This window comes from Lissotriton vulgaris, chromosome 1_1, assembly GCF_964263255.1.
Source record: "Lissotriton vulgaris chromosome 1_1, aLisVul1.2, whole genome shotgun sequence".
NCBI lineage: Eukaryota > Metazoa > Chordata > Amphibia > Caudata > Salamandridae > Lissotriton > Lissotriton vulgaris.
In genome coordinates, this window is record NC_141685.1 from 332,848,453 (window position 1) to 332,875,097 (window position 26,645).

Sequence of the window (26,645 nt, forward strand, 5' to 3'; positions counted from 1 at the left end):
ACCCCTGCTCTACACGGAGGTTACTGCCTCGGTGCGGATCTCGGGGGCGGCCTCGGCACGATTCCCGGTTACCCGGGGCACACGTCAGGGGTGTCCACTCTCTCCCTACCTATTTGCGCTGGCCATGGAGCCGCTGGCTGCTAGGGTCCGCGCTGACGCGCTGTATCGGGGCTTCGTCTGGAGCTCGGACCACACGGACCGCATTGCTTTATATGCGGACGACGTGCTATTCTTTATGACCGACCTTCGAATTACAGGCCCCCGGGTTCTGGAGCTGATGCAGGGCTTCGGCCAGGCGTCGGGACTCTATCTTAACCCGCGCAAATCGACTCTCTGGGTGCTGGGTGATGGCGCGGTGGACCTTCCATGGGCAGCATCCCTTCGGATGGCAGTGGAGGGAGTGAAATACTTGGGAGTTTTTCTCTCTGCCTCGCCTACGGAGGCATGGGGCCGGAACATTCAGCCGGTCTGGGACCGGGTCCAGCTGGACATCAAAACGTGGACACGTATGCCCCTTAACATCTACGGCCGGTCGGCCATTTTCAAAATGGTGGCCTTGCCTCGTCTTCTTTACCAGCTGCAGAATCATCCCTACCCGATTGACCCGCAGTGGTTTCGCAGTGTTGACTCAGTGTTAGGCAGGTTCTTGTGGGCTGGAGGTGCCTCTAGAGTGGCGCTCCGTACGTGCTTCCTCTCTACCTACTGCGGTGGCTTGGCTACCGCGGATATGCTGTCCTACTATCAGGCCTCCCATCTCCTGGTGCTCAATGAGTGGTGGTATGGGGACCGTGGTGACCCGGCCTATGCCCTGGAGCACATTCTGATGGGCGACGCCTCCCTCCACACTCTGCTGTACTCGGCCAGGAGGAGACGATTGCTCCCCCGCGTTACCCAGTTAGTGTTTGCCGTTTGGCGGAGGGCCCTACACCGCATGGGGTGGTGGGGCAAACTTACGGCGGAGACTCCGCTGTGGCGTAACGGCCTGCTGCCGGCGCTGGCGTCGCTGCAGGGCTTTGACGGCTGGGACGCAATCGGGGTTTCGTCCTTGGGGCATGTCCTCTCCGGCACCACTCTTAAATCCTTTCAGGAGCTCAGCACTGAATTCAACATGCCCAGGTCCCAGTTCTTTCGCTACCTCCAATTCCGCCACGCCCTTACTCCTAGCCTGGTAGGGCTGGAGCAGCTCCCAGACTTCAGTCCCATAGAAGCAAAGCTGTTTATGGGTGACTTGGGTGACAAAAAAGTCTCCTAGATCTACCGATCCCTGGTCACGCACTGCTCCCCCTCGCTCTCGACACTGAAGGCCCTATGGGAAGCCGATGTCGGTCCCTTGGACGAAGACGATTGGCGCGAAGCCCTCGAATCCCCCCGGGGGACTGCCATTGCAGTCCGCCTCCGCTTTATTCAATTCAAATATCTGCACCGAGCTTATTTTACGAGGGAGCGACTGTGGCGGGCGGGTCTGATTGCCAACCCGGAGTGTCTGCGGTGTGGTTCAGAGAGGGGCACCCTCCTTCATACTGTATGGTCTTGTGAGCGGTTGACTCGGTTTTGGGCCGGGGTTTGGGATTGCCTGTCTGAGGTGCTGGGATGGGATCTGCCCCGTACGCCCCGGTTGGGCCTTCTGCATGTGTTAGAAAATATTGGGGGCAACATCTACAAGCGCCACCTACTGCTGTTGGGACTGGTGGTGGCAAAGAGGGACCTGGCGCAGGCCTGGAAAAGCGAGCGAGCCCCTCCCCTTAGTGCCTGGAAGGCGGGCCTGGACTTCATCATGGGACTGGAGCAGCCTGTTTTTGAGGCTCGGGGGTGCCCCCGCAAGCATTTCAAAATATGGAAACGGTGGGCGGACTATAGGGGCCTTCCCCTCGACCCTCCTATGGACATGGACGATGCATTGCCTCAGGATGTGGACCCTGCACCTTAGGCCGTTGGCCGGCCCCACCTATGTACATCTTCTATTCTGGTTGCTTAATGATCACATGCACAGGGTTAGGGTGGTATAAGGGGTGGGCAGTAGTTGGGGATTGGGGGGAGTTCTGGGGGGTTGGTGGGTGGATGTGTGTTCTGTGTTTTTTTTAAATTGCTGTACACGAGGGGCTCGATGCTATGCCATAAATGTGCCTTTTCATACTCACTGTTGACAGTCTCCTCCTGATTGTGGAGGGCTGTGCCTGCACTTGATTGAACCTCTAATAAAAATGGTTTTGAAAAAAAAAATAATGTCTTTTTCTAATTGAAACAATGTGATTTTGTATCAAAATGTTTGCTAAAAATGTTTGCTAATAACAATACAAAAAGAGGGTGAATATACAAAAACAAATATAGAAAAATATTTTTCATAAATAAACAAAAATCAAGAGAAACTAAATTTTTGTGTTGAGATTCTATGCTGTAAGGCAATTGTTTTGATTAGAGTCACTACCATTTTAGAAATAAGAGCTCTCTGTAAGGATTTTATTGTCACTAAAAAGGCCGTCTTTATAGTTATCATTTGTAGCATTGCCTTGTGTAGTGGTTCAAAAGGTGCCCTCATCATTTGTGCTAGAACTATGTTCACATTCCAAGCAGGGGCTGGCACCATTTTTTGGTGGTGCGATCCTTTTCGCACCCTAGAGGAACCTTTGTACTACATGAGTAGAGTATACAAGAGGAGAAGCCTTCCCCTGTTTATCCTCTTGTATACTCTACCATTGCAGCTAAATGTACTTTCAGTGATGAAAAACTTAATTTACTTTGTAGTAAATGTGTGAGGTATTTGAGCACTGTTCTCTCCTTTGTAATCGTTCTTGAAAGACTCCTTTGAAAGACACCATTGGGTGTACCTCTTCCATTTTTCTGTATAACATTTTCTTGTTGTTGGTTTCCATTGGGCTTTCCGGTAGTTTGAGATGTGCGAATTCTATGGCCTCAGGAGCAACGCTGCTAGGCCTAGGCTCTCTGGTTCCGGATGAAGCACTTTCCTGCTATGCATTGTTTGCAAATCTATTATTTTTGTAAGTTTGTGTATTGTTCCTTCTGAGATTTCCATTAGTGCAGAGAACCATGTTTGTCTGGCCCATTGTGGAGCAATGAGCATTTGCGGATTACACTGTTCAGTAATGGTATTGGGGGGAAAAGGTTAAGCAAATCTCCCTGACCCTTCTATCCATAGCGTATTTCCTAGGGACTGCTTGCAGGGTCGCCTGGATGAGAAGTTTTGGCATTTTGCATTTTGGGATGTTGCAAATAGGTCTATTTGGGGTGTGCCCCATTTTTTGTTAATGTTAGTAAAATGTATACAGCGCATAAATACTGTCAGGTGTCTTGGCGCTTCCAGTGCTACATACTGTGCTCAGTGCTACTGCTACTAAAAGAGCCAGGTCTTCAGTTTTCTGAACTCAAGAAGGGATTGTTTGCACTTTTGCTTGGTTCTGTTCCCACTCGTGGGATGCTGTTTGTCTGCTCAGCTTGTCGGCTTCTAGATTGTCCTTTTCTGGTAGGTGTATCGCTAAGATGTCTATTTTCCTTGGAATTGCCCTTTTCCAAATCTGCTGTGCTAGTGTGTAAAGCGCGACAGAGTGAGTCCCTCCTTTTTTGTTTGTTTTGTTTATGTAGAACATCGTTGCAGGGTTGCTCGTTTGTACCAACACCCTTTTCCCGTATCGCTGCTTCTGAAAGGCTTTTAAGGCTAAGAACACAGTTTTTAGTTCCAAGATACTGATGCGTTTCACCTCATTCTGTGGTGTCCATAATCCCCTTACTTTGAGATTGTCCATGTGTGCTCTCCATCCCACTAAGGATGCATCTGTTATGGTCATTGTCGGAGTTGGAGGTGTAATAGGTCACTCCATTGCTAGGTTTCCTTTGTTCCACCATGCTATCTCCTGATGAACTCAGTTTGTGACAACGACTAGATCCTCCCAACTCCCTGTAGCTTGTGAGCATTGTGCTTGGAGCCATTCTTGAAATGGTCTCATGTGCAGACGAATATTTGGAACCATCATCCCTAGTAGTCTCCCCACTGTCCTCGCTGTCAGATGATGGCACTTCTGGGACAGATGCGTCTCCTTCAATAGGGAAGATGTCCTCTTCTTGCTGGGGAATGCCTTCCCTAACACAGTGTTTATCTTTGCACCAAGAACACCTTCTTGCATTCCAGCTCCATGGATGATTTTTCGCCGTGTATGGAGAAACCCAGCTGACCTAGTGTCTGTACCGCTTGTTGTATATGCTGTATGAGTTTGCCCTTACTAACCAGTCTAAGTAGGGGTAAACATGGATTCCTTGTCTTCTAAGATGTGCGGTTACCGCTGCCAGGTACTTTGTGAACACCCTTGGTGCTGATTTTAGGCCGAAGGCTAGAACTTTGAATTGGTAGTGTTTGTTGTCTACTACAAATCTTAATAGTTTTGGGTGTTTTCTGTTCATAGGAATGTGCAGGTACGCATCCTTTAAGTCTAATGTTGCCATGTAATCTCCTGTTTGTATCCGAGGAAGCACTTCCTGTAGCGTAGTCATTTTGATTACTGAATCTTGATGAATTTGTTTAGAAACCTTCGGTCTAATATTGGCCTTAGTGTTTCGTGTACTTTTGGAATTAGGAAGTATGTTGAATATACTCCTTTGTCCTTTTCTCTGTGTAGTACATTCTCTATTACCCGTTTTTCCTTTAAATCTTGCACCTCTTTGAGTAGGTGAGATAGTTCTTCTTTGGAATGTTTCCTTTTCTTTGGTGCTTTGTCTGGAAGTGGTTTGCTTAGCTCTATGCAGTATCCGTAATATATTATGTTTAAAATCCACTTGTCTGTGGTTATTTCTTTCCATTTTTTATGGTAAAAATGTAGTCTGCCTCCTGCTGGGGTGGTAAGTTGGAGGATCTGTAAAGTAGTGTCTATGTGTACACTCAGCATTGGGGAGTGCATGGTCTGGTGCTTGAAGTCACTTTGTTGACGATTGTTGTCCTCTCCTTTGTGGCTGTCCTCTACCACCGAAGCCCCCACGAAAGGATGTTCTGCCCCCGTACTTCCAGTTTTGCTGTTGTCCCTGCTGTGTATCCTGGTTTCCTGTTTGGTATGTTTGTTGGAAACCTTGATGAGAGATAGTTGCTTGATGTGTACCTCTACCTGTTGGGTCTCCTTTTTTAAAAATTTTATTTATTATTTTCCAAAAGATATACAAAAATAAAGAGAAGTATACAAATTCAATATACGATGACGTTTCATAAGGTGTCACTCTAGTCTCAATCATTAATTGTACAATCTTTTGAACATACTCAAATTGCACGGTCAAGATAGGGATAAAGGCCCACAGTGGGGAAACATATCTACCATAATCACTTAAGGCAACATTACCACTCAACGTTCCCATCCGTGCATGTACAAAATGCAATTCCCCAGTTCAGCGAGGCGCCTGGACAAAGGGGGGCGGGGAGATCCCACAAAGAGCGCATTGATCAAATGGTCAACATCGGGTACGCCCACATCTCTCAACCAATACCCTCGGGGGCCATCACAGGTGTAGGGGTGTGTTGACTATTCTCAATGGTGCCTGCTATATATGCGCGGTATGGGCCCCAAATGTCGACCGGCCTGGATGTGGCAGGGACCATGTCTGAGTATTCGGTACTGTTAAGATTGCAATGTGCCATGCTCCGGAGCCAGGAGCTGTGTAGCGGGGGTCGTCGGTCGCACCATCTCAGTGCAACTTCTCATTTGGCTAGCAGAAAACTCAGTGCCGCCAGTCTGCGCACTGACTTTGGAAATTCAGCCACGTTTCCCAGGAGCGCGATCTCCGGGATTGGGGCCAAGGTTAAGCGTAGCATGTCAATGAGTGTGCTGTGCACTCGGGACCAATATTCATGCAACTTAGGGCAGGTCCATGAGAGGTGAGCGAAATCTGCGAATGGTCCACCGCATTTGGGACAGGCGTGAGATCTTGATGGGTCTATCCTGTGGAGTCGCGCTGGTGTGAAGTACAGCCTACACAGAAACTTAAAATGAAAAATTTTGTGTTTGCTATTGATAGAGACGTTTTTGGTCGCTCTACAGCACCACTGCCATTGATCATCCGAGATGGTGTACCCCAAATCCGTCTCTCAAGCAGCACGCACTACCTGATCTCACCTGTTGGTCTCCTTGATGGTGTTCCTCTTCGTAGGCATCTGAACTGGAGCGCCCCCATGGATCTTGCAGTTTCATTGTCTTTTTGGAGTTGATGGAGTTTCTCACCCACCACACTCCCAAATTGCTCTCCATTGAAATGTGAGTGGATGATGTTGCTTTGCACCTCAGGCTTGAATCCAGAAATTCGAAGCCATGCATTTCTCCTTTCTGTGATTCCGATCATCATTTGCCTGCTGGATGTTTCAGCAGCACCGAAGGCAGATTTTAAGCAAGTATGTGCCATGTTCTTCCCTTCCTCTACCAGGTGGGTAGCTCGCTTTTGGAATTGTTCAGGGAGGTGTTTCAGCAGCTCTCCTACTTCTTCCCAATGTTGGTAGGCGTGTCATTTCAATAGTGCATTTCAATTGGCTATGCGGCATTGATTGGCTGCACTCCTCTCCACCTTTCTTCCTACCAGGTCCATCTTTTTAATTTCCCTGTCTGGAAGTGGACCTACTGTAGCTGGAACATTATCTATTTTCCTTGCCGTTGATGCAATAATGGAGTCAGCCGGCACTGATCCCCTGATGTATAAGGGGTCTTTAGAAAATTGTTTGTACTTCTTCTCAGCTCTTGGAGTGATAGCTTAGCATGTAGCTGGCTCTTTGAATGCCTCCTTTCGCTGATCCAGTACGGTTGGTCGCATTGGGAGAAATTGGTTTCTTTATTGTGTAGGTATTAGTGTTTCTAATAAAAAACACGACTATGGTTTTTCCTCCTCCAGAGGCACCCAATGCGTGTCTGCTGCCTTCTTTACTACATGCCGATGTCATCTGGAGGTGAAGGCTTAGCAGGATAGGTCTCCACAGCCTCCTCCGGTGATTCAGCGTCAAGATCTTGCAATTGTTGATTCTCCAAGATCGCAGATTCCGCATATGTTTGGTCATCTTCGTCGACATGGTCTCCTTAGAATGACTCTTGTTCGTCTTCCTCCTCGACTGGCTCAGGGGTTGTCGGTGGATTTATGTCCTCGGCGACTGTCTCCCCTGTAGTATATTTTGTTTTCGGCGGGATTTTGAAAAGCTTCAGGCTTTCGTCAAACTCTCTTTTTCTTTGCAGTATATCTGCCATCTCTGCCTTTTCCTCTTCCTTTCTATCTCGGCCGCGTGCGTCTAGGCGTCGAGATTCTCTGCCTTTCGTTTTTGTCCCGTCGACGCCGAAAATGTTTGTCAAGGGTTGCTTGTGTCTCTCTATTTTTTGGCGCAGAAGCATTCTTTTGTCGAGCGGCTTTCGACATTTTTGCCCTCTGAAGGACCTTTGCCATTTTGGAGTCCCTATCAAAGGATTCTATGGTGTGTTTTGGCTTGGGTGCTGACGCAGTCGATGACATTTTCAGCGCTGGGGCTCCCTTAGACAGTTTCAAGCCCGTTTTCTGGGACTCTGGGTTTTTTCAGGGTCGACGACTCCCTTATCTCTTTTGACGTCTTTTTTTCAACGTCCACAGCCAGAATATCTCTTTCCTCGGCGCCCTCTGGCGACATTATCTTCCTCTTTGCTGGAAAGGCCCAGGTCTCACAACGACGGCGGTGGGCCTTCGCCCTGAATGTTGTGATTGGCACGACACTAACTTTCTCTCACCCTCAAAGTCTTTGGGGTGAAGACCGCGTAGGCGTTGCAGTTGTTGCTCTGATGATCCAGCGGCAGGCACAGGTTACAGACTGGGTGCTGATCCTTCTTTGTGTATTTGTGATGACAGTTCTGGCTAAATTTGAACTGTCTTGTCCATTACTGCGTCCAGGGAGCACCCTGCATGCGCATTCTTCGATCATCTAAGATCTCAATTTTCGGCTCCTCGTTGATCTCCTGTTGTTACGGGCAGTCGACAGGACTTCCTCATGTTTTATCTTCGTTATTTCTGCGATTCTTCGCTCCAATCTTGGGAGCTTCTCCGTAACAATCCAGACCCAACAGTGGAAAAAAGAATCTGAAAATGGCTACCAAAGGTGGGAGCTTCCGGAGGAAGCCTGTCGACGTCACAGAAGGACACCAAATGGTACTACGACCTTGACGCCCAGCAAAACAAAAACAACAAAAAAAAGAGAAGAAATACTACAATTTCAGACCCAGCCACGAGATGGCGGAATAATGCACGGCATAGTGAATCCAGAAAGATTCACGCTGCAAAACATTATTAATATTAAACATGAAGTATTAGTAAAGAACAAGTTACTTACCTTCGGTAACGCCTTTTCTGGTGGATACAGTATCTGCCTGTGGATTCCTCACCTTGTGAATATCCCCTTGCGTCAGCAACATTCGGAAATTATTTTTGTAGCTTCGCGCCGACGTGGGCAACGTCACAGAGGCACGACACCGCGCGCCACTCCGCTGACGTCACCGACTCCATAATAGGCCCACGCCGGCGTGATGACGTCAGTTCCACCCTTTTTTCCGTGCCTTCGAGGCACACGGACGGACCAACATCAGTAGAAATCTACACAGTATACATAGTACACAGATGTCAAGATAACACACAGTGTGAAACCAAGCTGAAAAGCAATAGAAATAAAACTTTTCCTTCAACACTAATAAAACATATCTACAACACAGTTACTCAGGTATAGAAGAGTGGACAACGGGGAGGCAGGTGGGTCAGTGAGGAATCCACAGGCAGATACTGTATCCACCAGGAAAGGCGTTACCGAAGGTAAGTAACTTGTTCTTCTGATGGATACATCTGCCAGTGGATTCCTCACCTTGTGAATAGAGTCCCACAGCAGTCCCCACTCTCGGAGGAGGGTGTCCACTCTCCTATACCAGAAAATCCTGGAGGACAGAACGCGCAAAGTGGCCCTCCCTCCTCACTTCGGTATCCAAGCAGTAATGCTTCGCGAAAGTGTGGAGGGAGACCCAAGTTGCCGCTTTACAAATGTCCTCAACAGGTACACCCCTAGAGGAAGCAGAAGTAGAAGACTTTGCCCTAGTAGAGTGGGCTCTAATACCCTCTGGAGGTTCCTTACCAGCCAGGGCGTAGCAGATCTTGATGCATAGAATTATCCATCTTTAAAGTGTGCGCTTGTGCACAGCTCTTCCTTTTCTGCAACCAGCAAATCCAACAAACAGCTGGTCATCAACTCGATAGTCCTTAGTCCTATCAAGCTAAAAGCTCACCGCCCTCTTAGGGTTCAGACGGTGCAGCCGCTCCTCCTCCTTGGAAGGGTGAGTGGGAGGATAGAAGGTAGGAAGGGTAATAGACTGTCCTAGATGGAAGGGAGTTAACACCTTAGGCAGAAAAGCAGCCCTGGTCCTAAGAACCATTTGTTCAGCATGAATGGTCAAGAAAGGGGGCTTTGAACTAAGAGCTTGAAGCTCACTTACCCTCCTTGCCGAGGTAATTGCAACTAGGAAAACAGTCTTAAAAGACAACAACCTCAAGGGACAATTATGTAAAGGTGCGAAAGGAGAACCCATTAGAAAAGTAAGCACCAGATTCAAATCCCATTGAGGCACAATAAAATGAGCAGGAGGAAATATATTTGTAAGGCCCTTCAGAAATCTTAAAACAATAGGAGATTTAAACAAGGACGGCTGATCCGGCAGGGAGAGAAATGCGACAAAGCTGAAAGATAACCTTTCACTGTAGCAAACAGCAAAACCTTGCTGCGCTAAGGAAAGAGCAAATAGGAATATATTTGACAAACGAGCCCTCAAAGGGTCAATGGACTTCTCCCCACACCAAGTCACAAATTTAGACCATCTGTAAGAATAGATTGACTTAGTGGAGTCACGCTTGGCCGACAGAATGACATCCACCACATAATGTGGGAGAGAAAAGGAATTCAGGTTGCCCCGTTCAATCTCCAGGCATGAAGGTGTAAGGTCTGGAGGTGGGGATGTAGAACCTGCCTGGTGGGGATGTAGAACCTGCCCCTCCATCTGTATGTATAGGCATTTATGTATGTATAGGCATTTATATAGCGCACTACTTACCCGGAGGGTCCCAAGGCACTTCGACCACTGCGAAACCCTTCCTGGCTTCCCTGAGAGATGGTCCCTTAATGGGTATCTCCAGGGTGAGACCAGGCATCCCCAGCAGTCTGGTGGGGCCGTTAGTGAAGATGAGGCAAGCTAATGCCCAGAGTTGCCGAGTGTGATCGCTGATCAGAGTGGGCACCGAGGCGAGAGAATTATCGAGTCCGCTGACCCTGGTCCAGAAACCTGCCGCGCCGGGAATCGAACCCTGGTCCCGGGCCGTCCTCTGCTCTCGGGTCTGCCGACTCTAACCAGTGAGCCACACTACTTCACTTCATCTGAGAGAGGAGATCTGCCCTGAAAGGGAGACGGAGCGGCGGACATGAGGAGAGGTGGAGAAGATCTGTGTACCACACCCTTCTTGGCCAATCCAGGGCAACCAATATAACTTGGGCCCTGCCTTGGCGAATCTTCTTCAGAACCAGAGGAATCAAGGGTATGGGAGGAAAGGCGTAAAGGAGTTGCAAGTCCCAACTCAACTGAAACGCGTCCCCCAAGGCTCCATGCATCGGAAACTGGGGGCTGCAGAACGACGGGCAGTGAGAATTCTCTCGAGTGGCGAACAGGTCCCCCACGTCCGAAAGACGTGACGTACCACCTCTGGATGAAGCCTCCACTCGTGGTCGGCTGAGAACTGCCGACAGACTGTCTGCACGTACGTTCAGAACTCCGGCCAGATGATTTGCCATCAGACAAATCTGATGATCCTGAACCCAGGACCAGAGACGCAGAGCCTCTCTGCAGAGACACTGCGACCCTACTCCTCCCTGCTTGTTCACATACCACATCGCGGTGGTGTTGTCCGTCAGGACCTGAACCGACCGCCCGCGAAGGGAAGGGAGAAAGGCCTTGAGCGCCAGACATATAGCCCGCAATTCCAGAAGGTTGATATGAAGCAACCTTTGCATCAGGAGACCAAATACCCTTGATCTCCAGATCCTCCAGATGAGCACCGCACCCTAGAGTGGACGCATCTGTTATCACTGTGGCCACCGCTGGGAGAAGTTGAAAAGGCTTTCCTTGAGACAGATTGCCCTCCACACTCCACCAAAATAGATCCGCTGCAGTTTCTCTGGAGATCCTGACAGACTCCCTGAGATCTCCCTTGTGTTGATACCACTGCCTGAGGAGGCACCACTGGAGTGCCCTCATATGCCAGCGTGCATGGTTGACCAACAGAATGCATGAAGCCATCAGACCAAGCAGACGAAGGACCTTCAGGACTGGAACAACCGCCCCATTGTGAAATAAAGGAATAATTTCCTGTATGTCGCGAATCCTTTGAGGTGGAGTAGTATCCGGTACTGTACCTATGAACAGGTTGCGCTGGGAGGGCAACAGGTGAGATTTGGGTACATTTATTGAAAAATCCAACCTCTACAACAACTGAGTTGTGACTTGCAGATGATGGAGCATGTTCTCTGGAGATTCCGCTTTGATCAGCCAATCGTCCAGATAAGGGAATACCGGAACCCCTGACCTTCTGAGATGTGCAGCCACCACTGCCATCACCTTGGTGAAGACTCGAGGCGCAGTAGTAAGACCAAACAGAAGGACTGCAAACTGGTAGTGCTGCTACCCCATCATTAAACGGAGATACTTCCTGTGCGACTTCAGAATGGGGATGTGGAAATACGCATCCTGCAAGTCGATTGACACCATCCAATCTTCTTCCAGCAGCGCTGAAGGACCTGCGAAAGGGTGAGCATCTTTAACTTCTCCTGCTTCAGGTAAAGGTTCAAGATCCTGAGATCCAGGTTTGGACGAAGTCTGCCATCCTTCTTGGGGATCAGGAAATACCGGGAGTAGCATCCCTGACCCCTCTCCTGCTCTGGAACCACCTCTATCGCACCCTTTCTGAACAGAGCCAGGACTTCTTCCTGCAAGAGCAGTAGGTGGTCCTCCACACAAAAACCTTGGCAAGGAGGGTAATTGGGGGGAAATTCCCTACCCATTCTCCACGAGATTGAGAACCCAAAGATCCGATGTAATCAATTCCCAATCTCGTAGAAAATGGGTAAGCCGGCCCCCCACTGGGCCCACATGATCCGGAATAGCGGATCTAGGACTGCTTTGCTGTGGTGGCAGGGGGTTGGGAAGAGGTAGAGGAGGAGGAGGCTTGACGACCCGTAAGACGAGCTCTTTGCCTGCCTCTGTACGACTTGTACAGCGTATTTTGATGCTGCTGCTGCTGTTTTGGCTGCCTGTAGGTCCGAAAGGAAGACCTGCCAAAACCTCTGAACCTCCTCACCGCAGCACCTCTGGACTGTAGGCCCAAAGATCTCGCTGTCTCTCTGCTGTCCTTGAACCTTTCTAAAGCGGCATCAGCCTTCTTTCCAAACAATCCTGACCCATCAAAGGGCAAATCCATCAAGGCAGAGAATTCAGAGGATTTAAGCCACGCCGCTCTTCTTGTGGCCACTGCAGAACAGAGTCAGCAGTGTCCAGACCACTCTGAATGACCTGTCTAGCGGCAGCCTGAGTGTCAACAATAACCTCTTGAAAATCCTTCCTATCCCCCTCAGGAAGCTGTGGAACCAGCTGTTTAACTGTATCCAACAACGCATGGATATAGCGTCCCATAAGACAAGTAGCATTAGTCGATTTGAGCGCCATGCTTGCAGAGGAAAAGACTTTTTAGCAGCCTGGTCCTGCTCTTTGATTCCTTATCCCCTGGAACCTGTGGGAGAGCGCCCGCAGATTTTTTCGAGCAGGCCGCCTGCACAACCAAGCTCTCTGGTAAGGGGTGTGTGGGTAAAAAAGCCGTAACACCAGGCGCCACCCTGTACCTTCTTGCAACCGGCCTTGAAACAGCAGGGGCTGTTAGCGGCCTTTTCCAAACCTCATAAACAGGCTCTGCCAAAGCATCATCAAAAGGGAGCATAGGCTCGACCACAGAGGTAGGCGAATGAAGGACTTCAGTCAGTATATTAGCTTTATACTCTGCAGTAGGAAGCGTTAAACTCAACAAGTCTGCAGCCTTCCTTATAACCACGTGATAAGGTGTCACATCCTTAGAAGGGGCGTCAGAGACAGAGGTCAAATCCCAATCAGGGGACAGTTCAAGACCACTAGCCTCTCTCAGATCATCAAAAAGATCTTCTGAATCATGCAGCTCACCCTCTTCCATTTCTGCTTCAAGATACCTCTGCTCTTTCAGAAGTCTATGTGCCTCACGCCTCGACCTCTCCTTCATAAATGAAGTTGACGGATCCGGAATCGACTCCGTTGGAGCAGTCGCCGGCGTCGAGCCCGAAGCCGGAGGACCAGACCGCTGAACAAGAGGTCGGATTGGATTCGGCATCGGCGTTGAGGGAGTCTGCTTCGATGGTCTTGGCATCGAAGGCTTTGGCGGCGCCGAGATAAGCAAAGGCGGCGTCGGAGCCGGCATGAATGGCATAAAAGTCTGGGGGATACCCAGATTGTATTCTAAAGGACCCGTGGGACCATCCGGTGCACCAGAGGGGTATATAGCTCTTGAATATACTCCATACATGGCATTCAGGAACTGAGTAGGGTCCTGACCTAGAGAAGGAAAAGCTGGATACGAGCCCACAGGCTGCTCTCGAGGGAGCGGAGTCTTCTCGACTTTGGCCTCCACCTCAGGCAGACACACCGGGGTCGACTAACCCGCAGGCAACAGAGCCTCCTCTTCTCCTCCATCTTCTTCTACTCCTTCACTCTCCTGGTCAGAAGAACGAGTCTGAGCCGGAGAAGGATTCGACATCGGCTTCGGAGAATGAACAGGCGAATTCACAGGCGAAGCCTTGCCATCGGAGACTTGAACATCCGGAGTCGGAGCCTCCACATCCTTGCGAAGCAACTTCACCTGCGACTTCGGTCTCAAGCTCGAGTCCTTCTCAGAGTGATGTCGAGACTCAGGAGATCTCTTCTAGTGCTTCTTCCTTGATGACTTTGAAGCATGCACGGAAGACGAGCGGGACAGAGCGCCCTGGGGAGAGGGACAGAGCGCCCTGGGGAGAGGGACAGAGCGCCCTGGGGAGAGGGACAGAGCGCCCTGGGGAGAGGGACAGAGCGCCCTGGGGAGAGGGACAGAGCGCCCTGGGGAGAGGGACAGAGCGCCCTGGGGAGAGGGACAGAGCGCCCTGGGGAGAGGGACAGAGCGCCCTGGGGAGAGGGACAGAGCGCCGTGGGGAGAGGGAAAGAGCGCCGTGGGGAGAGGGAAAGAGCGCCGTGGGGAGAGGGAAAGAGCGCCGTGGGGAGAGGGAAAGAGCGCCGTGGGGAGAGGGAAAGAGCGCCGTGGGGAGAGGGAAAGAGCGCCGTGGGGAGAGGGAAAGAGCGCCGTGGGCAGAGGGAAAGAGCGCCGTGGGCAGAGGGAAAGAGCGCCGTGGGGAGAGGGAAAGAGCGCCGTGGGGAGAGGGACAGAGCGCCGTGGGGAGAGGGACAGAGCGCCGTGGGGAGAGGGACAGAGCGCCGTGGGGAGAGGGACAGAGCGCCGTGGGGAGAGGGACAGAGCGCCGTGGAGAGAGGGACAGACGCCGTGGGGAGAGGGACAGAGCGCCGTGGGGAGCGGGAAAGAGCGCCGTGGGGAGCGGGACAGTATGCAGAGTCCAGGCAAACCCTAAAGGAATTAGAGGCACAAATGACACTCCAAATGGTCTCTTGTGGTAGTGTGGGTGAGCAGCTCTGCATATCTGAGGGTCGTGCTAAGTATTTATTACACACACAAAGGCAGTAAGTGAAACCACACTCAAAGAAATCCGAAACAAATCTATCAAAATAGCACGTACTTTTATATGCATTTAAACATCAAGATCATCGGAATCGGGCAAGTACATTTCGAGTTATGAATTTTTACAGTTTTAAAAAAATGGACACAGTGCAATTTCTGGATCAGTAATGCTATCCTATGGAGAAAAAACGTACTGCATTCAGTCACTTGTCAGTGACTTACAGGACTTTTCTTTCGGACTTAAGCAGAGTATGGGGCAAGGTCCAAGGCCACACCAACAGATCACCTCGGGAGGCTCTGGGGCACTCGTCTGCAGAGGTGTCAGTGTCAGATGTCCCATTTACTTCAATGGAAGAACAGTCCGGTTACATCTGTGGGACCCGACCGGGGGGCTCAACCCTTGAAATCCACAGACACCCTTGGTCCACTTCTTCTCAAGCCGTGGGGCTCAGGTGCAGTAGTGTCAGAACTAGTGCAGGACGCTCTCGTGGTTGGAGGGGGCCTGCAGAAAGAGGCTGCAGACAGTGACAGGTATTCCAGTCTGGGCAAACCAAAGTGTGGGCTTAGCTCTTGTGACTCCGAGGTCCCTGTTGGCTCCGACAACTCTCTTGCACTCGGTCTCTGGAGTGTGGGTGCATAGGTGCTTTGAGACGTTGGGTGGCAGCGGTCGCAGACTCACTTTTTTGTCTGTTTTCTGCAGGGGGTGGGGGGGGGGGGTGCAAACAGGACAGCTGAGCCGCTCTCCATGTGAGTCTCACTGTTCATGCAGATTGGTCTTCCTCGCCATTGCTATCTGGTCTGGGTACAACAAGCCTTGGCTGCTGAAATGGATTCACTACCCCAGGGATTGGTATTGTGCAGCTCAGGTCTGTCCTGGCGTGCCCATACTTGGTAGGAGGGCGGATTTGACCTGTAGGAGCACTGCTACCTCTTTCTGGGCAGCAACTGTGTCTGTAGACCCAGTTGGCGGCAGGTTGGTGTACTGGGTCTTGCTGCTTTGGTGCCTGCGGCTGCAGGGGAGTAGCTTGTCTACTCCAAAGGGAGTTTCTCTGGCAATTGGCCAAGCACTGGCATCCACCTGGGAGTCTTGGAGTCTGCACAACAGCAGGACGAGTCGGAGCTCCAGGAGCGTTGGGTGCAGCAGGCAGGCTGGCAGGGTTGGTGCCAAGACAGTCGTGCAGCTTGGTTCTAGAGTCAGCAGTCTTCTCAGTCGACTTCTTTTGTGTCCACCAAAATCTATAGTCTTGGTATCAGGGGTTTCCCGAAATACTACATTTAGTGGCGTTAAGGGAAGTGAGGGGTAGTAACCAGTAGGCTACTTACCCTTGGGGTCACTACATCCCTTAGATGACCACTTCCTTTGGGGAGTGGGAATCACCCTGTCCTAGAACTCCTAATTTCACCACACACTATATGTTGGAAGTTCCAAAGTCGTGCTCACGTCAGACTGGGTCGCCCTACAGGTGTGCACAGCCTGGCAGTGCAACACACCTACTACAAGGCTAATTTCCGCCTGTCCAGGTGCAAAAAGGCTCTTGACAAAGGGTGTCAGCTTCCTCTACTGTGAGAGAAGCCAGATTTGCATTCCAACGGCGGTAGGCTCATTGAAGCCCCCCTGTTTTGGAATCTTAACTTACCAGTGTCTGTGAAGACAAGCACCAACCTCTCCTTGATGAATGGAAGGAACACTTTCTGGACCAAATGGGTAATTTGAAGCTCCAAAAGGTTTGCTGCGGAGTAGGTTCTCTGCCAGAGATGACTGGCCACTGAGCCCACCTCTCCTAGGTGACGCCCCCTTCCCCCCCTCAGACCCCAACCCAGAGGTAATCACTTTATTCCAGCAGTGAAGCCTATATGGGAGGAGGTAGAGTGGCGTCCCCTGAGATCTGGACAGAGATGGAAAGGCAGCTCCGATACAGGGCTCACCGAAGTCTGACTTTCCACTTTAGGACCGGCAAACGTATCTGGCATCTGGGTTGAGGATGATGCATGAGGTTAGAGTCAAGAAGCCACAGAGCTGTCCTCACCGTGACCCAGGATTGAGCCTGAAACATCGGGATCATATTCTGAATGTCCCGGACTAGCTATGTAGGTGGAAAGGTAATGAATATAGCAGTGCCTACAGCAGCCTCAATGAAGGAAATACTCTGCGTGGGTATCAGGTGGGACCTTGGTTAATGGATTGAAAACTCCAATGAGGTCAGGAATAATCCTGGCTCGTGGCAGAAATAACGGGTACCTGGAAAGCAGTCTTCATGCCAAGTATCTGAAGTCTGAAGAAATCACAAGAACATGACGAATCAATTAATACCGCACATCAGAGCCAGAAGATTAATTTTGTATGGTCCCTTAAAGAGGTTCTTGGGAAGCAGTCGGTTAAACAGAATACACCTTGCTTATCCTATTCCTAAAATGAGACACAACTGTTTAAAAACACTCCAGTAAGCATGTAGCAGGGCCACCTTTGCAAGATTAAGGAGGTAGGGAAATATTGGGGGTTTAAATATCCATACTTGGCACTGTCCCTTTCTGTGTATTGCACAGTTCAGCTAGTGGTACTGAAGTACACAAGGTGCTGACGGATTAAAAACACAAACAAACGTTTACTTTTTCTCTTGCCATTGTAATTAAGGCATTTAGGAGACCGAACTCAGGCTTTATTTGCAGAACACACTAGGTTATCCAGTGCAATGGAAATTTAAAATCATACAAAATTGAATTTAGTAAAACAAAAAAAACTCAAACAAGCACTGGCACAGTCAACAGGTTTGGCTTTAACAAGATGGTGGTATGGTTATGTTTTCTTTTATTGCAAGCATATGCCACAAAAAAAACAGAAAAATGTACCACTTCCTAAATGTGCTGGCAAGATGCTTGTACTACAATTTCAAATTTATTAAAACTAAATGCAATCACTTTTTAAATATTTTTTAAATATTACAGGTACTTTAAGCAGGCAAGTACACTTAGAACAGGTATCTAAAAACCTTTTTAATTTTAATGAACATCCCACGCAATTATGATTATTGGTGAAGAGAAAAGACACTATGGCTTTGAATTACTGGAACCTGAAGACATACTTTAAACAGACTAGGATGAATTTCTTTTTAAAGGGATTTAAGAATGAAACTGAAGGAAAAAGATAACCCACAAAGCACTAGGTTGCTTCTGTTTGGGAGAACGTATACATGTAATCAGGGAAAATGTTATCACTAATGGTGCAAAAGAACCAATGGCTGAAGTTGGGAATTCCTTGTGCCTCATGCTGTATGCTATAGTGGGAGAATTAAAATGCAAATCCCACTGGAACAGAACGATGGATGAAGAGGGATGGTCCAAAGCCCCCTCTATATATGTATACTTTATTTATGAATTAATTTGGTGAGGCTATCGAAAAAAAAGTGAAGCCGTTTCTATGCCAGTTCTGAAAAGGCTGGCGAGCATATGCATGTAATCTGCAAAAACATGGTACACTTACGTTGGCAGTGAAACCTCCTTGGAAATCCCATTAAAAAAGTCAATTTCTGCACTCTGTGTTGCTGCGCTCAGCTCATATTGGATTGGCGATTTATGGGAAACATCAGCATTCTGAAGAAAAAAAACAGGGTATAAACATGGATACCTATTTATAATAAGAATTTGAATAATTTATAAATTTTCTTTTGTAAATAACAATCTCTAAATTGATCTCGCATCAGACTATTTTCCACTTATACTGGTGCAACAAAAATGTGTACAATTTTTTTCTGAGCCTGACAATCTAAAATGTTAGTCGTAAAATCTGTGGGCTACACGAACAGCACATTTAATGATTATTGACCTTTTGACCTCACTGCAATATAGCATTTTGGAATGATTGGTGGGTTACATGGATTCTTTTAATGATCCCTTTCAAATAACTGGTTAGAAAAGCCACCTAGATGGTCTAAACAGGAAACTAAAATCAGATAAAAAGGAATACTTTCATCTACTTTGGAAGAATAGTGAATGCTTTTTGGTTCCGCACTATTGGAACTATATTGTAGATTTTTTCCCAAAGATTCTTCCTTCACATGGGTGCCATGACAACAGTCGCTGGCCTCCCACTTGACACTATAGAGGCACCATACACAGATTAGAAGACATCACAAAAAAATGTCCCTCCTAAAAATCTTTCAATGGCTTATGGCACTGAAGTAATGAAGAAAAATAGAGGAACGGAGGCTTTCAAGAGACAGTTCCAGCATACATGGCCATGGACAAGTGGAGCAAGAAAGGATATGCGGTTCCTAAAAGGGAAAAGGAGGGACAAAAGAAAAGAGAAGGTCGGGGAGAGGGAAGATGGTGGAACCCCGGTGGGAGAAGGATAAGAAAGGGGAAGGGCTCTAATAAGGAGCAAGGGCCCTCACACACCCAGAGAGGTGTCAGCTTCCTCATAGAGCAGCTCCTCGTTGGGCCGGTGCAACAATGCCCAATGGGCCCCTCAGGGGGGCTCTTTGCCGGAGGTCTTTAAACAAGAATGCCAGGAGGCCCTATGTGTAGGGGTGGAGGGATGTAGAGTGCTGCTTTTATTCGTCAATTGTGACTGGTGCCCTTCAAGAAGATTCATATTGGTTCTTTAATTACTTGCACTACGTCAAGCATTTGGTCAATCACACCAGTCAGTTCTCGAATAAAACAGATCCCGTATGTCCACTGGTGAAAACCTATTCTTCAAATCCGACATTAAGCGATGATGCAAATCATGTACAAGTCTAGTCATCATTGACATCTATGTACTAAATGGATAATTAGAGCTTTATTCTAAATTGAGCACGATATACAAAATTAGGTATGTGTAGATATTTATTGATCTATAGAGCTTGAATGTGGAGGAAAGTGTGGGAATAGGATTAGGTCATTAAAGAATCGTACCTATGGAATGAAATGAGAGGTACTGTATTTTAAGTTGTATATACATAATTAAAAATAAATGTTGATTTTTATCAGCACTAAATGGCAAAAAAATGAGAAAAATATTTACATCGCTAAATAAATAATAAAAATATTTGTACACGGTAATTGCATCTGTTACATATATTGTTGCAGATATTTTAATGGTTCACTTAATATTCTGTTTCCTAAATGTTTTTCACTCAAATAAGATCACATAGTCATCTTTGAGTGTGTTTTACAACTACTAAACAAGCACCCGGTTCCGAAGGAGTAAATCTACGTCTTCTGCACAGAAATCTGTGCAAATAAAAACCGGTACCCCGACATGGAAATCAAAATTAAAAAAACACAGCATTTAAAAAATGCATCATGCACCTACAATAAAACAGACTTACCTTGTACAGATGCAATGACTCACTGCAGTTCAAAAGCTGGAAACTTAACTCTTTATTTCCACTGCAAGGCAGGCATTCATAAAATTCGGGTTCTTTGTGCGTTTGCGAGTAGAGCACGATGAGGAAACTTCCAGTCTCAGAAAGTACCCTAAACCAAAAACAAAAAGATAAAACTCGGGCAAGCTATAAATTACCAGTCATGGAACTAATGTAGGGTATGGGGGCATGTCACACATTAACACACTTTACCACACACACACACACAATGGCTAATACGCAGTCAAGTAGGTGCATACCAGAGGTTTTAGTCTGAATTAAGTGCCCAACACAACTCATGTCTTGGGGCTACTTTTAAAGCAGATATCGCGTTTAGCACCATAATTAGTTTGGGCGTCAAGTGGACAAATGAAGAGAAACCTCTAAATGATGTAGATGATTTAGGCGCCAGCGTTTTTCAATTGGACCTATGTCCTCTGCTTACCCTTTTTCACTAATCTGCTAAAACAGATTGACAGGGGACTTGGTTGTGCTCTTATTATAAAAAGTATGAGATCGAGCAAAATTATTTGCCAAATCGTGAAATATCAGAAGTCGGCCTTTCCTTTTAGACTAAGTACAGAGTGGAATTAGTTTTTCAAAATCAAATAAAAATGCTCTGCATGTGTACTAGAAAAAGTTGGATTTCGAGCACAAACACAAGAAAAATAAGACATTCCCAGGATTACAGCTAAATATGGGATACCCAAAGAGATTATTGGCATTCCCAGAGGTCCCAACAAAGTAATCAATTCTTATTGGCTATAATGGTGGTCAATCTGATTGGATGATGCAGAATATTTTACCAATTCAGGTAGAACACCATTTTAATCAATAAGAATAGGGCCCTGAGTTAGGGCCAATCTCACAGACTGCTGGCAATTAATCAAAATATCCACATCGCAGACTGTCGGTAACCCGAATGTAGGCCCGCAATCTCACAGCAGGCAGCGGCTCACTAAGGTACATCACCCACTGTTCGTGCTTTTTATTTTAGTGCCTGGTAAGCCTTATCCCCAAAAAATCCGACTTACTCTTGGATTTATTTATTTTTAAAGAATTTGTGCCGGGGTCAGAAAAAAAAACCCAGCTTCAGTGTGATGGTGAGCAAAGCAATGTGGTGACACACTTTGGGAATGGCCTACTCTCCCTACTTCCCACACAACAAAAATCTCCACCCTCATGAACAGGTACCACCTGCCAATACATCACGAACCCTCCACACCCAGGTTCTATATGTGTTTTCCAATATTCAAGATTGAAGCAAGGAATGGTTCTGAATTTGGGTAGGATGGAGATGGGTGGCTTTTGTGAAAGATGCAAAACGTGAACTAAGAGCCAAGTTTGCCCTCATAACCACAGAGGTAGTTAACCCTTGCTCTTAATTCCTTCTCCATACAATACCAAACTGCAAATCAGATTTCAAATCCGAAATAATCAAGGATGCGGGAGAGGTACAATATGCTTAACAATTTGCCCAGAGCATTATTAGATTGAATATCTTCCAAGGACACCCTCAGACCGCAGCATGTTCATCGGAGCTTTCTACCTAGCTAATTGCAGAATTTGTAGAGTACATAAATTGACGTTTTCTAGTTATTGGAGAATAGCTTTCAAGATGTAAAAGCAAATATATAGGATACTCCCATAAGAAGTCAAATCTTATGTTTTACAGTATGCTTCAAAAGAAAGTAGTAACACGACTTTCAGGGGGCCACAGTTGGCAGGTAAAATATAAAGCAAATGGGCAACAGACAGATCAGATGACAGAGATGGAAAGCCTATTCCTGAACCAGGAATTGGACCAAGTTAAGCAGAAGGTAATACAACTAGTAGAATCGAGGGGAAAACAAACGTAAAGACTTAGTAATAAGATTTGAAATGAATAACTAGGATGCAAAATAGTCATCATAAAAAGTGCCGAACAGTAACAATTTGCTTCAAGCCAGAAAAGCTGCAAAAAGTTAGGCAAATTGTGTCAAGTGATCTACACATCAGAAACCCAAGATAACCCAGATTTCTCATAAGCTTTTTGCATGGTGCAGCACGAGGATTTTTTTCTTAACATGAAGTAAATTAGGTTCACCTTGGCCAAAAGAACCATAGGCAGGAGACGAGATTGGTGGGGGGTAGTTCCTCACGAGGGACAAACTGACTGGGGTCACGCGCTATTGGTTGTAATTGACCTCCAGGTACACAGACGTGAGGGACTTAGGTTGGTCACTTGCCAGTGTGCCCCTGGGTATTTTATTACAACCCACTTATTAGTATAAATAAGCCCAGGGTCAGTTGTTAGCTCAGTTAGTATAATGTCATCTGCCGGCCTGGACCTACGCCATGAAGTAGTTATATAATATGCCATATTATCGAAGTGCTGGTGCAAATTGGGCAATTGGTAAGCTAAAGATTGTACTGTTGGTTAGTAATGTGGCCTTTAAGTACTTGCCAATGTAAAAAGTCAATACATTTTTTTGTTTTAAAGTAAACAGGATGAACACCCAAACGTCTAATTTAAAATTAAAAATCCCAAACTTAGACCTTAAAAATGTGTTTGCCCAAGCACCATATGGTTTGACAAATTTTACATTGTTTTAGCTCTTTAGGATACTGTGGAATTTCCAAAGACAAAGAACTTAGTGAAAAAATGTTATTTTCACAGAAATGAAATCTTTCAGACTGTGCTGTTCCCATCATCTATGAAACAACCCTAATTTTTAGGACTGGATTTATAGTGTTGCTATCACCAGACCTTATGTGATCAACAGAAAAAAAAGATTTCAGAAATACTACTGAGATAAGGGCTTAAGCTTTGCCCAACTGTTGGTTATCTTGTGAACAGTATTTGATGTACGAGTTACTTACCTTCGGTAACGGTGTATCTGGTAGAGACTTCGTCTAGCCGCAGATTCCTTAACTTAGAGTTAAGCCCAGCCGTCAGACTGGATCCGGAATTCTTTTTTTGCAGCAGCACCTCTGCACGTCGGGGGACAGTACCACACGACCCCGCCCTGACGTCGTCCATGGACGGGACGTCAGCAAGATCATATAAGTCCATCCCGGCGCACTGACGTCAGTTTTTTTCGGAGAAACTTTCCCGCTGCACAACGCGGAGCCACCAACAAAACTGTCAAAGTATGGGAACAGTGTGCAAATAAGGAAAAATCTGTAAAACAAAGAAATCGGATGATGCATAATATCATCATCAAGGACAGTGTCAGACACTGTATACCAAGAAACCAAGAAGTGAAGGCAGAGTATCGCTCTGAGAAACAACCCCGCAAAGCGAAGCAGAGACCCTCCCCAGATGCTAAGTAACAAGTGAAAAATGTCCTGACAGATAACAGAAAGACTGCCATTAGAACGCAGAACTGTGCCGGCCAACAAGGGTGGAGCACAGGAAGAACAACAATCCACTGCGAGATGACTTTATAAGGAATGGCGCTATCCCCTGTAGAGATCGAAGGGCCGAGGCACAGCCCAACAGATTCCAAAGAAGGCGACTGCAGAGGAGAAAAGAGACCCTAAACCACTGGTGAAGGCGGGAGGGAGGGAAAGAACAGGAGAAGACCCCCACAGTGGAAGAACCAGAGTGGAGGAATACAGAGAAAGGGAAAAATAAATCCCCTTTGAAGGAAAAGCACCGCTCCAGTGGAAGAGAAGCAACCTAGAGGGAGGCGGCTGCAGAAGGCAAAGTCTGAGTCCAACTCGAGCACCTTGGATGAAGACCAGTGCCAACTGAAAGGAGGCAAGGTGGAGAACCCCACCTGGAAAGGTCCTCGCAGAACGGGGAGGAAGGGTGGGCGTTAAGGATCTGCGGCTAGACAGCGTAGTAACTCGTACATCTGATAGAGACATCTAGCCGCAGATTCCTTAACTTAGAATAGATACCACAGCCATACCAAGGGAGGAGGTAGGTCTGCGACAGAACAACACAAAGTGCCCGAGAGCACTGAGCCGGCAACAGGGTGACGGACTATGGGGAAGGCTATGGCAGAGCAGCCAATAAGAAGACCAAGCAGCTCGGAAAAGCAAAAGACAATGGGAAGCAAAGGCACCACAAGACGACCTGAAGGGCGCGAGACCACACTCGTGTGAATACGGGATGGCATAACGGCACTAAGCTATATCCCACAACGGAAGAGAGTTCATAATGAAGAAAGAAAGAACTACTACAAGAGCCCAATGGTGCGCTAAGTTGGCACCAACCAAGATCTAGAGGACAATATGGAGTGACAATCAGAGCCTACCTGGGGGGCCTACGCAAGGGAGGCCGGACAGGCAGCAGCCAGGAAGTGAAGGGCAAGATGCAGAAACTGACCAACGGCTCAGAACCACAGGTGTGAAACATAAAACACGCAAAGTGCAATACTAAGTAACAAGAAAGCATAGTTATGAAGAGTACAGGACTGTTCAACAAGGCAACTTGAAAGCCAAGGGGAAGCATGCACCCAAAGAGAGACAGATGTTGGGTGCAGCACCCGGGACAACCCTCAGAAGAGGAAGTGTCCCGCAGGCACACCAGACACTGATAAGGGTGACACCCGAAGGAAAAAAGACATCTGAAGGGTGTGTCATCCGAGGCACCGAAGGAGCCTATAGGAACTGTGAATAAGTGCACGCAAAGCTGTGGAGAACAACATCAGATGCCTGGAATCACCACCTCCAACCGGGAGGAGAAATGCTCCCCCTCAGAAGAGAGGGACTGTTTAGTACATGAACGGGACAGACAAGACCACCAAGAAGATGAGCATGCAGAAGAGCAGGCTATCCCCAGGGAGGGAACCATAGGAACCTTTGTTGCTGAAGCAGCATGAAAAGGCACCAAAGTGTACAATAAAACGTGCAAAGGAAAAACGCCGCCGTGCAGAACGATGGCAAACCTGAGTACAAGGCACCCAACTGCTCCCAGAAAAAGGGGGATATAGGGCCAGACCTTGCAGAGCGAAGATAGGCGGAGGCGTATACAAAGGGTACCGGTGGTCAGCAACATGCGGGTATGTATAGAAGGGATGAGACCAACCCAGTTGCGAGCGCAACAGCAGGACCCCGCCTAAAGCACCGGTGGCAGGGTGGCAGCCTCGGAAGAAGAGTGTTGAAAAAGACTGAAGAGTTCGTAAAAAGAAAAAACCTCTAGAAGAGGAGTATGAGACACACACGCAAGGCGCAAGCAGGGCGAGACATGTGGGAGGCAGTACCAGAAGGCACAATAGAGAAAAACGCCCAAACGGTAAGATAATGACGCCAGGAGACAGGGGAGCCCAAAGGGACCACAACGCCCGCCTGGCGCGGAGCAGAGCTACACAATAGCATACAGGTACCCCACCTGGGGTATATCACGCCCCTAAGAAAAAAACCTCTTAGGGTAAACCACAGTAAGAGGTCAAGACACGAACAACCTGTGGATCACCACTACAGTTGGCTTACTGTAGGCCCAAAAACGCACAGTCCAATTTGTGGACGCTAAATGAAAGTTGCAAAAAGAAAGGAGGGATAACCACCCCAGGATAGGACGACCTGACAAGTACAGGCCTATGGTCAGGGGAGAAAGACCACAAGGAAGAGCGTAACCGCTGAGTCGGCGTGGGTATTAAACAAAAGGACCCCATCAAAAGGCAGGTCAATAAGGCGCTGTAAGAAACTGGCTCTATATATATACTGCACCTGTGAGAAAGTGAAATCTTTCTTGCATAGGTATGCCCCCATTTTTTGCTGAATCGCTGATGTGCTTTGACTGAGTGTGCCCTGGGCTCCTGCCAACCAGGTGCCCAGGGCCTGTGTTCCCAAATATTCTCCGGGAAGACGCCATCCCGCAACCAAGCATGGCGGCGTTGTGCAACAGAACCGGCCATAGCCCGCCCTAAGAAGTCTGCGGTATCCAGGGTCGATCGGATAGTAAATTCTGCCAGATCACGCACCTCGCGATATAATGGAGGAGGTCAACACGAGCAGCCTCAGAGGTGGAAGTGAGAAGTGACTTGGCAAAGTTCCAAAGGGCCGAAGTAGCCCGAGCCAAGACACACACTGTATTGAGGGAGCGAAGAGCCGCACTAGTGGAGGCGAAAATATTACGACCCCACGACTCCAGGCATCTGGACTCCCGGGAGGGAGGAAGTAGCAGCGGAGGCAAGAAAGGAAGGGCAGCTTGCAGAACGAGACCCTGAATGTCTGGTTGGACAAACAAGCAAACCGGATCGTTCAGGGCAGGGCGGTAGTGGTGCATGATGGAATGAGCCACCGGATCACCCGAAGCCGGTCGAGCCCAGGTCCCCAGAAGAGCATCATAAAGGGAGGCTTCAAAAGGCAAAACAGCTCTACATTCCCCGAGCCGTGGTGGAGAACATCCAACAGCGGGTCAACAGGAAGGGGAACTGAAGCGGGCTGGATACGCAGAAAGCGGGCAGCCATGGAAACAACCCTCATAAATGAAACAGCAGCCACAGAAGCCCTCCGAGGAAGGGACAGTAGCTCATCCGTGGGTGAGGGCTGTAAGCA

The 26,645-nt window shown here is 47.9% G+C and overlaps 1 protein-coding gene across 1 annotated transcript in view; it reads right to left on the reverse strand.

Moving 5' to 3' along the window:
* The window catches only part of STIL (STIL centriolar assembly protein), a 340,881-nt gene that overhangs the window by 134,630 nt on the left and 179,606 nt on the right, over positions 1-26,645 (reverse strand). Inside the window, exons 9-10 of the mRNA XM_086952397.1 lie at positions 20,118-20,265; positions 18,287-18,396 (exon numbers count right to left, since the gene is read on the reverse strand). Of these exons, the coding sequence (XP_086808523.1) occupies positions 18,287-18,396; positions 20,118-20,265 (258 nt within the window). The remainder of the gene's footprint in view (positions 1-18,286; positions 18,397-20,117; positions 20,266-26,645) is intronic.